This window comes from Vanellus vanellus (assembly GCF_965231255.1).
Source record: "Vanellus vanellus genome assembly, chromosome: 2".
Taxonomy (NCBI): Eukaryota; Metazoa; Chordata; class Aves; order Charadriiformes; family Charadriidae; genus Vanellus; species Vanellus vanellus.
In genome coordinates, this window is record NC_138906.1 from 133,686,403 (window position 1) to 133,699,076 (window position 12,674).

Consider the following 12,674-nt stretch of genomic DNA (forward strand, 5'->3'; position numbering starts at 1 on the left):
CATATTCTTTTTAATTAGATCCTGGGCTGTAAAAAAATAAAAATAAGTATATATATGACATACCTTTAAAACATCGCAAAGTGTTAATCAATCTCATATAAAGAGAAGTTTCTATAACTCTCACAAATGGAATTATAAATCAGTAAAAGGGAAGAGCAAAAAAAAAAAAATCCTTTGAATCAAATTGCTTGCAAACTTTAAAGGTATCTTATAAGAAGGGATCTATCATATGGAAAAACAATCAATGGGGCTAGCCAAAAAACCTACCTCAAATTGTAAATGGGCATGAATACATACGGTAAGAAAAAGTTTAAAATATTTGTCAAATTCTATATGTTAAAGGATGACAATGACACTGTTTTGTCCCCATTTCGTTCATATACTGCAATGATAATGTTAATTTTTCTCTAAAAGAATTGTTTTTACTTACGATTTAACTTTTATCAAATTTAATACCGACAACGATAATGAGGTTATAAAAATACAAATCCCAGGGATTAATAAAATAAGAAATGGCAGCACCAAACAATCTTCCATCTCTGTTTGGGTGTAAATGGTCAAAATATGATTACTTTCAGATGCATCGCAATGGGAATTTTTTTCACCGTCTCCAGCTACAAGGAAATTATGAGAAATGCAAAGGTAACAAAATGGAAGAATTATCTGCCTTGCCTGCTGATCAAACATGGCCCTGTGTTTTATTTTACAGCGTCATTTTTAAGTGAAAAATTAAGTTACACAAACAGTGCTTTTGGCATATGGTCACCTTAACTGGGGGAGAACTAGCACTAGAAAACATCTTGAAAAGCATGAAAAAGTTAGAAAAGTAACAGAGAAAATGCCACACTTAAATTTACAGATAATATTTTTAGACATCCTTTCATAATGAAAATTAAGAGAATGTAGTCAGAAGATTAATCTTTCTTCAAACACACTTTTTTCCAACTGCTTCCTCTTCATTTTCTTTTCAGCACTCCTCTCCTTTACTTCTGAAAAATATCCCAACTCATGTAATTCAAAATATTTCAACATTTCTCCTTTATCTCTCCATTTTGTATCACTTATCCAGTCCATATATGTGTGTGTGTATATATATATATATATTTAAGCAACAAACTTTTTGGAAAAGACATGCCTTTTTTTAAAGAAGTGTAAATTGCTTTTCATAGTAACAGCATTATTTAAAAGTCTTCATAATCAACAAAGTTAATATATTACATATGAGTAATGTAACTTGTGATCCACCTGTGGTTCTGGATACCAGAGGAGGAGCTAACTTCAGGGAAGAGGCAGTCTGCATTTCTCTTCACCTTTCCTTCCTCACCTTTTACAGAATTTAAGTCAATTAAAAAATCCCACACGAACCAGAAATGAATGATGTCCTGCACTACTTAAAACACTACCCCATTGCAGGAGAAGATAGCTATGTTATAACTACAAAGGCTCAAGCATTTTCCCACATTGTGTTAAGTATAATTGTTAACAATTAAAACCAGACAGAATCATGCCCTTATTAATGCCTGAGAGGTGAAATTGGTGCAACTACCCAAAGCACTGGCAGCGTTCGCTGTGATACAGAATTTCCAATTCTTCCAACACATTAAATGGCAAAGAGAGTATTTATAAGTGTTACTGGAACGTGCATACATTTCATGACCATAAAATACTGCAACCATTAAATTGATGTATGCTTGGTGAATATGTTATGTAGAACTTGGTTTCCTTGAGATGTGTAAAACATAGACCTGTAAAATCTCTCCATGTTTTGATGCGACAGTAAGACTCACCTGTTTTGATTACCAAAAGTTGCCTGATCTATAGGCAAGATGCTGTCTGGCCATGGTGCAGTCTGATTTGGAGGTGCCTGTTGTTGGCTATATTGAGGTCCCCCTATGTTCATCTCCAATTCGGATGGCCCTAATAAATGAAAAATAACCACATAACTTTTGTGAAAAGAATCTGCTTTCCTGTTAATTCTTTCAGTTGAATTATCTATGTACAGTAAAAGCAAACAAAACCATTAAGGCTTCAGTAATGTAACACTTCGAAGCATCATAACTTTTTTAGAGATTAGAAATTGCTTTTAAAATTTGAGAAAATAACATGAGAACTCTGAAAGTGGTTCAAACCCATAAACCAGCAGATGTGACATCATAGATGCAAAAATTTAGAAAGATAAGCATAAGAAAAGGACAGTATATAGAGTAAATATCCTAATGTACTTGCTTTAAAAGTGACCACGAACAATGATAACGTTCCCAGCATTTCCTCTTAAAAAACTCCACAGCCTTTAATAAAGAGCAACTTCATATTCTCTTTCTTTGGCCACACCACTGTGGAGCTACAGAGTACCAGGAATTACTCATATCAATACATGTGTTGAAAGTTAGTCTTTCTACACACCTTCCTTCCCACTTCCAAAGAAACTTTCACTGTGGGATACGGTTCTCATCAAATGTATAACTGAAGTGAGTCTTTTTTTTTCCCTTTTTTTCTTTCTTTTTTTTTTTTTTAAATCCTGCTTCATCTTTGACAATCCAGCGCACGCCAAAAAGCACAACTTCACACCTGCCCTGACTTACCCATATTCATGACCTGAGATGGAAGCATCTGCCTTGGGCCAGGCTGGTTGCTGGGTCTCAAGGGGATGCTGGCCGTGGGGTTGCGGATCATGCCTGCTTGCACCGGCCTGTTCATGGCACTAGCCGTGGGCGCGCAGGTCACCCTCACAGCAGGAGCCTGGCTTCCCCAATCTCCAGATGTCATGGCAGGCCGAGGGGCATTGCCACCGATCATTCCTGCACAAAAGACAAACAGACTTAGGTGCCGGCACATGCTTCAGAACAGCTTTAGCATTACAACTGCCTGATGAGCTGCGTTTTTAGCGACAAAAATGCAGTCGTTTCACTCAAAGCGCATTGTACCACAACTGTCTGTCCAGATGTGCAAAGCTACAGAATGACGCCTTATGCTGCTTAGTCAAGGGACTGGAGATTATTATGCATTTTACATGAGGAAGATCCTTTTATCATTTCCGAAACGTTGTTCAGAGTAAGCGTTCCCACGTGTAGTCTGCGACAGGTGCTGAGGGTGTGCGGATAGCCCTGACTTCCTTCCTCAGGAAATGAATCACGTTTGCTGATGTGTGTGTCAGTGCTTTACTTTCCAAGCGCTAAGTGAGAACGAAGGCTTGAGTAACAACATGTTATCGCTACACACGCTTACAAATTAGGAGGACTGAGTCTAAATTCACATTCTGCAAACATCTTTTGGCAAGTCCTTGCATTCAGAACCGACAGCCTTCTTAGCTTCGAGGCTCACCCAGATAAATCTCGAACCAATATACAGTGCAGGGAAATTACTCACAGGAACTTTCCGATAGATGCTGAAGTTCATTACCGTTATTTTAGGGGAAGTCCTCCTACATCTACTGTAAACAACTGATACAGTTTATTTACACTTGGAATATATAGAGTACTACACTCTGACAGTAGCCAAAAAAACCCAACCAAACCCCAACACAAAAAAAAAACCCAAACCCAAAGACGTGCATTCCTAGTATTTATACATTTCAATTTTATACAGTCAAGAGAGCAGATAAAACACTGATTTCAGATTGGATTACCGGTCTCTCAGTTGCATTTTGCAACATCCTTAAATGAATACTAAAAACCACACAAATAATTATTACTCATCAGTTCAATTATTTGTTGATATATCCAAGGAGAAAAACCCTCTGAGGAGAGTCATTGTCTCAGCCGCTGTACAAAATTTTCTCCAGTGTTCCATCCTTAGGTTTGTTCTATTTGTGTTCTATTCTATCAGCTGAAATATGTGGTGTGCTACAGCAAGTGCCAGGAACACAGATAATACTCTCTAACTTGTATACATAAGATGAATAACAACCTCTAATACGTATACAGAACATGAAAGTAATAGGACACCTATAGGAAAGGCTACAAGTTGACCTCTAACTGCTTGAACAGGATATTTCAGTGTCTGGCAGCATGTCTTTTTTAATACTGGTGCAAGCTAAACATAAAATTTTGACAGTGAATAGCCAGCTGAAAGGACTTACAATGCCCATTTATTTACACACTCAGAGGTCTTAGCAGTTGTTGCACACTTGGACAGCTTCAGACTATATACTAGTTGAAATAAGTCAATCAGCCAGACTTTTCTTGGGAAACCCGCTATGGTATCTTCATACAATATTGGGGCAACATGAAGATATGAATGCACCACAAATCAGGCATAATGCCTGACGAGAGGTAATACCACTGCAACACCTGATGGTTCCCAAAAAGTTTATGTTTCAGAAAATGATGAAAACGTTAGCATTTCTTTAATTTAAAATGAGAACTGAGGCTGATAAGTAAAGGATAACCGAGGGCAAACCCAAAGTCTGTAGAGATACACACATCATAAGGGCAAGGCTAATGCCCACAATTGTGTTTTGAAATAACTACGTCTACAGAAAAGTGGTTAATCTATTTGCTTTTTGAGGCAGAAAGATTGGACTTTTACCTATCTAAGCCTCAGCTGAATCTGGAACATTGATGTGAACAGACTCTAATTGCCAATACACCGTGTTCATCTAGAAGCTTTCTGGTAGGTGAAAAGCAGTGCATAAAGAGCAGGACTAAAAATATGCAGAATCAGAAATTCAAAATAAATATGCCAATACATAACAGACCATGAAACATGCTTTTTTGCAGACTTTTTGGAAAGTACTTATAATAATCCGCACTTATAATAACCCCAATGTAAAGTTACACATGCTACATTCTGTTACTCAAGTATATTTAAAAAAAAAAAAAAGAAAGTCATCTTACCTGTGCTACTGTTGCCTAAAGTTCCTTGATTTCCTATCATCCCTTCATTCCTGCCCATCAGTCCCGGCTGAGGTATCACTGAATAGGGGCTACTCGTTCTTATGGGTGGGAAAGTTCCTGCACCTGTTGGATTCTGCAGTGTGATGTCAAGTGGTAAATTCTGGTTTGGCAATAACCTGCCCAGTTGCCCTGCTCGTGGGTTATTAAAAGCTAGACAGGAGGAGCAAAGAAGAAAAAAGCAAAGTTACAAGAATGGAAACTTTACTTGTTAAAAAAAAAAAAAAAGAACCCAAACACCCTTCAAGCTCTTGGGCTGAGCTATTTAATGCTGCATAATTTACCCACTCCATATCTGTCTGAGAAACATCCCTTCTTGACATTTTTATGTAAATTTCAAATGGAACATTCTGACACTAAACCAGATATGACATATATTTTTAAAACTTTAAATGATGCAATTTAACTGACAGAAGAGCCACTACAGCAAAATACACCACTATGTGATGTGCATACTACTGCCAATTAATCTTATACCTAGTAGGACTGTAATTGCATGCAGATGTCATCCTGAGGCAGATTGCTAGGAATTATTTCAGTTTTGAAAGTTTTCCGGCATAAGCTGTGCCCCTGAAGAAGTTACCAAAATTGAGGACAGACTGAGTCTATATTGGATCCTGCAGCCCCATTTCTAGATCTCCCTCTTAATTTTTTTTTACATTTTTTGCCAATAATAAAAATAAATCCTTCCATGACTCAGCAACAACAAATAAGCAGGGGCTTATTTTTAATTTATATTATATTATTTATTTTTAATTTATATTACCCCTTGTAAGCAGGGGCACAGGGCTGTGCCACTGTAACATTCTGGTAAACACAACCATCCCTGATGGTTACTGTCGCCTTTACATAACTATTTTCTTCTGTTGAGGTGATGCTCTTAAAATCAGCCTCTACAAAGAAAACTGCAGACTGCCTCAGGAAAGTGAGCTTCAGATTGTGACTGGCAAGCATCTGGCACAGCTGGTCTTTGGGCAATGATCCAATGCAGGAAAGCATCCCCTATGCGCACAACTAGTTCTCACACATGAATCATACACTGACCTTGTGCCCGTGATTCCATTTCCAATCATACCAATAAAATACATAGAAATAAATTAACCATTTTTGCGAAATTATTATTTGCAATACTTCCGCATAGCTTCTCCTAGGAGAGCCTCTGATATAACGGCATCCTTAGAGCAACTTCTGCATTTTTATATTCACCCAATTACAAAGAAGTTAAACAACTTCTTTCTTATTTTAGATCAAAGTAGTGACACTTTTGAATTTGAGAACTTAGATGAAGTTTATTAAGCTTGTTAAAAAGCACAGAAACATCTTATTACAAAGGTCTCTGACTTTTCTTCTTATTTTATAAAACGAGACTACAGGAACTTTTTTTTTTTTTTTTTTTTTTAAACACAAGTTCTCTGCCAGGTGAATTTGCTTATATGTGTGTATAGGAAATACAACACATCACATACACTGAAATCCTAACCGTGAGATCAAAATTTTGTCTTGATTGTCTGTTCAAACAAGCAAACCAAACTTACTTATGAGACAAAAATGACCTTCCCAAGCTTAGGGGCACCATAAAGTAAGGTTTGAACCAAACCATGACAGCTTCAGAACAGTTTGCCCCAGAAGTTTGAAAAAGCACGCAGATTAATAAGTTATTATATGGGTAGCTTTGCCAGCACCCACTGATGCTACAAAAAAGAAAAGCTTGAAATGCAGCACAAAATAGCAACACAGTTGATGAGGTGCCATGGTGCCCAGATCACACGTTCTACTCTTGGTCAGAATGGGACTGAAGGAGGCTCCCTGTCCCCCACTCAACAGACTGTAGCAATTTGGCAAATTGAGCACCTTTCAAGTCTCTCTATTTTTTTTTTTAAAAAACACATGACAATATTTTATGTATTTTCATGTAAAACCAGTAAAATGAAAGCTGGTTATTTTTTCAGAAAAAAAAGTGTAACCCCCCAAATCTTTTTTGAAAATGCGTATGATTTGACATTCATTCTACATTGCTTTTCCATGAGCGTGTAAGAAGCCACTCACTATTTCTGTGCACCTGTTTTCTGTATGCTCTTCTACTGAAAACAAGGCAGAAGTTCCCTAGGGGAATCAGGCACGGGCACAGACACAGGATTGAGGTGGCAGAAAAAGTTTTAGGGTTTTAATTTACATGGGAAACAGGATGCTGCTTTTACGGAACTGCTGCTAACCACCAGGACACTCTCATTTACAATCATACTGTCACTGTACTGCCAGTAGCTCGGAAAGGGGGTTTAAAGCCAGGTTAACTCTGGAAAGCCAAAAGGCTACAGTGGAAGGAACCAGCGGACCTTGCTCCAGGAAGAATATGCTAAAGATTTCAGAAGCACAGTGATTTCCTTCTGATTTATGTGCTCCTCGTATCCCCATACTTACAAAAAAGAGTACATTAAATCCAAGCATCTGATAACAAATGATCATTTAAGTATCTGTAGTAGTTTTATAGGCATTTAAATATTAATACTGATTAATAGTAATATTAATATTTATTTAAACATTTTGAAGTAATAATTTGAGTTTACCTGAAAGTGGCACGGTGTTATTTTTGTATCTTTAGAATGGCTAAAAATATTATCTAAACCCTATGTTTTATAAAAAAACCCCACCAGTGTACATTCAAGGAAGTAAACAGATGCTGCCATCCTAGCCAACAGGAGAAAAAAAATGAAACAGTGGCTTTTTATGCTATTTTCTTCAACATTCGTAGCTGATAAGACTGCTGTCTTGCCCACTTTCCATTATTCTATGGTGGTAGACCAACATTTCCATGCTGATTTGTGAGTTAATTAATTAAGTTAAGGAACATTGTCAGCTGGAAGTGACTCAATTAAAAGCCACAAATTCAAATTAAACTTGGCCATTCCTCTTAATCATAAGCCTTTCTATTAATCTTGAGGTTTTAGAAGATGACTCTACTTCACGCCTAGAAAAGCCCCTCTCGCCCATTTTACCGAAGGAGCTGCTGGAGAGGAGCGATCTGCATCACAATGACATGCACACGCTCCCCACGCCAACCCCCCCCCGCAACAGCAGCATCACCTCTAACCGCAGCAGGGGACGTTTCATTTATTTTGAGGGTACCCCTTAAAACTCCTCAAAAGGCACGGAATTCCAGGACGCTGAGTGAATTAGACATAACCTCCACACGTGTTTCAAAACGGGACGACCGCAGATGGCGCTATGTCATCACGGAAGACCAGAGCAGGACCAGGAGCTGCCCGGTTCCTCCCCAGCGACCCCGGGGTACCACCACCACCGCCACCATCGCTTTGGGGGTTCGCAAGCGTTGCCGACACGCGCGCGAAAGGCGGACTCACTGCTCTGTGAAATCCTCATTGCTGGTTTCTGGGTGGCCACAGCCGCGCCGGGGCTGCTGTCACTGGTGAGCTGCATGAGGTCATTGATGATGGCTTGCTTGTCGACCGAGCCCGCTGGCGCGCCTGGGCGGCTATCTGGGAAAAGCTGTGGTAACTGGCTGTTCTGCAGGTCATCCAGAATCTCCTCCAAGTTATCCAATTCACTGCCTGGCTGCAATAAAAAAAACAAAAACAACCACAAACCCACAGTACACGTCGCTGCTCGCCTGCTGTCGGCGTCCTGCTCGCCCCGAGCCAGGCACCCCACAACCGTTATGTCCGCACCGGCTTCGGATGCTTCCTGCAAGAAGCCCGATGTGGAGGAAGCTCACAAAGTTGTTGAAAGGGGACTGTGCCGGCTTCCCAGGGCTCGTCTGCCTTGCATTTGGGGAGCCCCGTGTGGCACTGGCACCCCTTCAAAACCCCATCATCGGGATGTACGGATCCTCACGATCCATACGTTGGGCAAAGGAAAGATTTTCCCTGTGAACTCTGTGATCGGTGCAGACAGCAGGGATAATTTGGCAGGGGAAGAGATCCAACAGTGATGAAGATGGGGGTTTATATAGGTATAACCAATATTCCTTTCAGCACAGTCATATTTCTAGTCTCTTTATGACTTGATTAAAAGCATACGATGGAAAAGTTGCTTCATGGCTAAAACAATTCCCCATACGCATTTTCTTTGTTACATTCAAAACCTTAACACTGAATAACTCTATGTATGTTAACTTGCAAGAAATACACAATTCAATGAAGTTCTATAAATTAAAACCTGTCAACTAGGTACTAGATTTAGGAATTTATTTCGCTCAAAATGTTCCAAATCACTGAAAATAACTTCTCTACAGTAAGAAAAAAAAGAGAAATCTAGTTACATTCTATTCAGTAGAAAATTATCATGAAATAAAGATGGGGAAAAAATTATGTCCTATACTGACATAAATGCTGACCTGCATGTTTTTCTTAAAAATGTTGATTTTCACCAGTATTTTTTTGTGTCAGCTTCTCTGTCTATAAACCTGCAGAAATAAAATCTTTGTCTGACTGAAATTTGGAAATCATTACAAGTATCATCTCCAATCCTAAACCTTTAAATGGGGTAAAACTCTTTTCAGTAATGATTACTAACAGGCAGTCCAGTCTCAGTCACCACCAAGTTGCCCAGGAAACATTTCATGACAGTATTTTTAACAAAAACCTACTCAAAATCAGCGCCTTCATTAGGAAACGTGCAATGACGGAAGAGAGGCAGCGAGCGAGCAGCCAGCCGTGAAGGATGGGGAACCAAGAAATACCACCACAAACAAGCACACAACTGAAATACAATTCGTCCTGTTCTTTTTTGTCCTACCGCCACATCGTGAACTTGTTACTTATTGAGAGCAGATCACAGGATAATGTAGAAACACCTGAGATGGGGCTTTAAACTGCCTACCGAGGCGCGCTCAGCCTAGCTTGGAAGCAGTGCACCTTAGTCTGTACTAAACTCCTGCTGCCACAGCTAACCTGCTCCTGGGAAGCCCAGGTGTTTTATTCAAAGGTAGCCAAGATGCCTCGAGGTTACGTCTCTACATACCTTTTTTGGATGACTGTGGCTGCAGATAAACACAGTACTACTCTTTACTCTTTCCACATCACCACCTAGTCCTACAGATCGGAATATATGGTGCAAAAGAGGACAGATTTTACTCTGTTAAAAAGCAGCACGTGGGTGATCTGGAGGCTGGCGTCATTGGCGAAATGGTAGGAAATCACACGATCGGAGGACTGGAAGAAACTTAAAGCCTCAAGGCAAAATTAGTGTATTCCGTTCCCTACAGAAGTTCATATAGCCTCTTGTTAAAGACATCCAGTGGCAGAAAATACGCAGCTTCCCTGGGGAATTGGTTTCAGCACTCTGCCATCCTCACTCTTCGAGTTTTTTTCCCTCAGTGTAAATGCAAAATCTCCCTCACTGAAATTTAGGCCCTTCCTTCCTGTTGTATTTTCAATCTGGAGAACAACTTGTGTTCCCCTTTCTTTTTCTAGCCTTTTCTCTATTTGAAAACATGTGCCTTTCGGGGCTTTAAGCTGAAGTTAATAAGCAATTTCAATGTGTTAAATTTTCTTCAGCATATAACCTGTTGTCTAGACCTCTCTTTACTCTCATTGCTCCTGTCTTCAGTTGATCCACACTTTTGCTGAAGTGCCGTGTCCAGAACAGGCTTACGATGAAGCCTTACAACTGCAGAGTGAAGCAGAAAATCTGCTCTACGCATAGTACACTCTGATGGCATATTCCAGAAAAGCCTGTGATTTTTTTAATTACGTGACATTACTGACTCTCACTCATCTTGTGCTCACTATGATCCCTACACACAGGTCGGAAAAAGTCCTATCTAGACAGTTGTCCCCTCCTTTTTTTTTAACTCTGTGACATTAAACAGGACTAATTATAATAAATAGCATTTGTTCATCCTGAATGTTCTCCTAAGATTTGTCCTCCGTATCTCCTGGTTGCGGGTGAATTTGAATTCTGTCCTCCGGTGTATTTGCACACATCAAAGTGTCACACGCAGCTTTACCAAGCATACGCTCTATTCTCTCACCGGGTCATCTAGGTTAACTAAAACACTGAGCAGCTCTAGATGCTGCACAAACTCCTACAGCACCTCCATTTTGACAGTGAATCCTTAAATAACTACTTTGTGTGTAAGGATTTCCAAACAGCATCCTACCCACCCACTGCAGTTTCGTCTTGACCACGCGCCTCTAATCTGCTTACGAGAATGCCACGCGTAAGAGGGCCAAAGAGCCTTACTCAAAGCCAGACAAATGACATAGGCTGCTTCTCTTATGCCAAAAAGCCCACTACCCTCTCGCAGAAGGCAAACAGGTTGGTCCGCCATTCCCTGCCCTTGACAAATCCCCCTGCTGACTCGCTGCCTTCCAGGAACTTCGGAGCAGTTGGGTGGACACAGCACACCAACAGAAAAGGTAGAGGCAGGTGGAATCAAATGTGATTATAAGGAGCCTAAATCACTGCGCGGGCAGGTGATAAGCAGATTCAAAAAGGTGCTCTGAGAGACAGCTGTGAACGATGTTTATAGGAGCCACATTTTGAGCAGCGGGAGATCTGGTACAAGAAGAGTGCAAAAGCCAGTAGAAGAGACTGATGCAGGGTATCATCAATTATAGAAGGATGATTCAGTACTCTTTGGGGGAATTAAGACATATGGCCTTTATTAAACATATTTGAGACAACAGTAAAGGGGAGATTTTTGTTTGGTTTTGTGCAGGACTTGTGTCTCCCCCCCCCCCCCTTTTTTTTTCCCCTAAACATTCTGGCTACTCCAATTCTTTGTTTAAACATCAGATGTAAAAAAAACACAACAACAAAACAAATCCAAAACAAAGCCAGAGAAGAACATATTGATCGAAATGTGTCAGAAAACTGACCTCCACAAGATGCTTTTAATTCCTCTCAGGAAGTGGCAAAGAAAGGCCAAATACAACAGATGTATTATGACACCACAAATACATAACCTTCCTTTTTTTTGCTGAACATAATAAATACCAAATATTTCATCTTTACTTTTTGATGAGATGAAGGTTCTCAACTGATGCAAAAGCTCCAAGACTGATGCAGAATTAACACCAAGCTATGAGGCGAGCCTAAGTCTTTCCAGACCCACCCTCAAATGGCACCATATGCACAGAAACTACCATTAAAATATTTACTTGGTTAGTTTCTTGGGATTTTTCTTTTATTTATATTCTATATTTATTTTGTTAATGGTCTAAATTGAACTTTATGTAAATAGAAGGCACACCCTAACCTCCCTGTAAAACAATTATTTGTCGTGAATTAAAAAAAAAAATATGCTTGATAAAGTGTTAAGCATCACAAGAAAGTTCTCATGCACATATTTTCACTATCTTTAAGCAATGCAATTACAACAATCTCCGTAGAGCTTGGACACTAAGTGCCAGAAAACATAAGACAAATTGTGCTTAGAAATATTTTTGCATTTGAAAAAGTACCTGCTTTCGAAGTACTTATCACTGTTATGTAGAGAAAGGCAGATTACAGTGTTAATTGCTTACAGATTTTTTTTTTTCAGCTCTACTGAAAGGCAGTTATGCCTCAACATGAAGTTTGGTTTACAAAAGTTGCTATGTCAAAGTCTAGCTTCCATGGATTGTGAAGGTCTGGATAAGATCCTAAACTCTCTGGAGATCTCTCTTCCACCACGGGCAATGCCCATGGCTTGCACTGAGACCCTGTACTCCAAACTTCATACATGTATATGTTTCCTTGATGACCTCATACGACAGAGGCCTCTAGGACTTCTTCCTTACAACAGGATGTCTTTTGGTGGGGACACAACTTGAAACTATC

At 39.6% G+C, this 12,674-nt stretch overlaps 1 protein-coding gene across 1 annotated transcript in view; it reads right to left on the reverse strand.

Annotated features, from left to right (window-relative positions):
• The window catches only part of NCOA2 (nuclear receptor coactivator 2), a gene marked incomplete at its 5' end in the record, with an annotated part of 76,322 nt that overhangs the window by 20,123 nt on the left and 43,525 nt on the right, over nucleotides 1-12,674 (reverse strand). Inside the window, 4 exons of the mRNA XM_082499003.1 lie at nucleotides 1,788-1,917; nucleotides 2,583-2,798; nucleotides 4,836-5,045; nucleotides 8,252-8,462. Coding sequence (XP_082355129.1) covers nucleotides 1,788-1,917; nucleotides 2,583-2,798; nucleotides 4,836-5,045; nucleotides 8,252-8,462 — 767 coding nt within the window. The remainder of the gene's footprint in view (nucleotides 1-1,787; nucleotides 1,918-2,582; nucleotides 2,799-4,835; nucleotides 5,046-8,251; nucleotides 8,463-12,674) is intronic.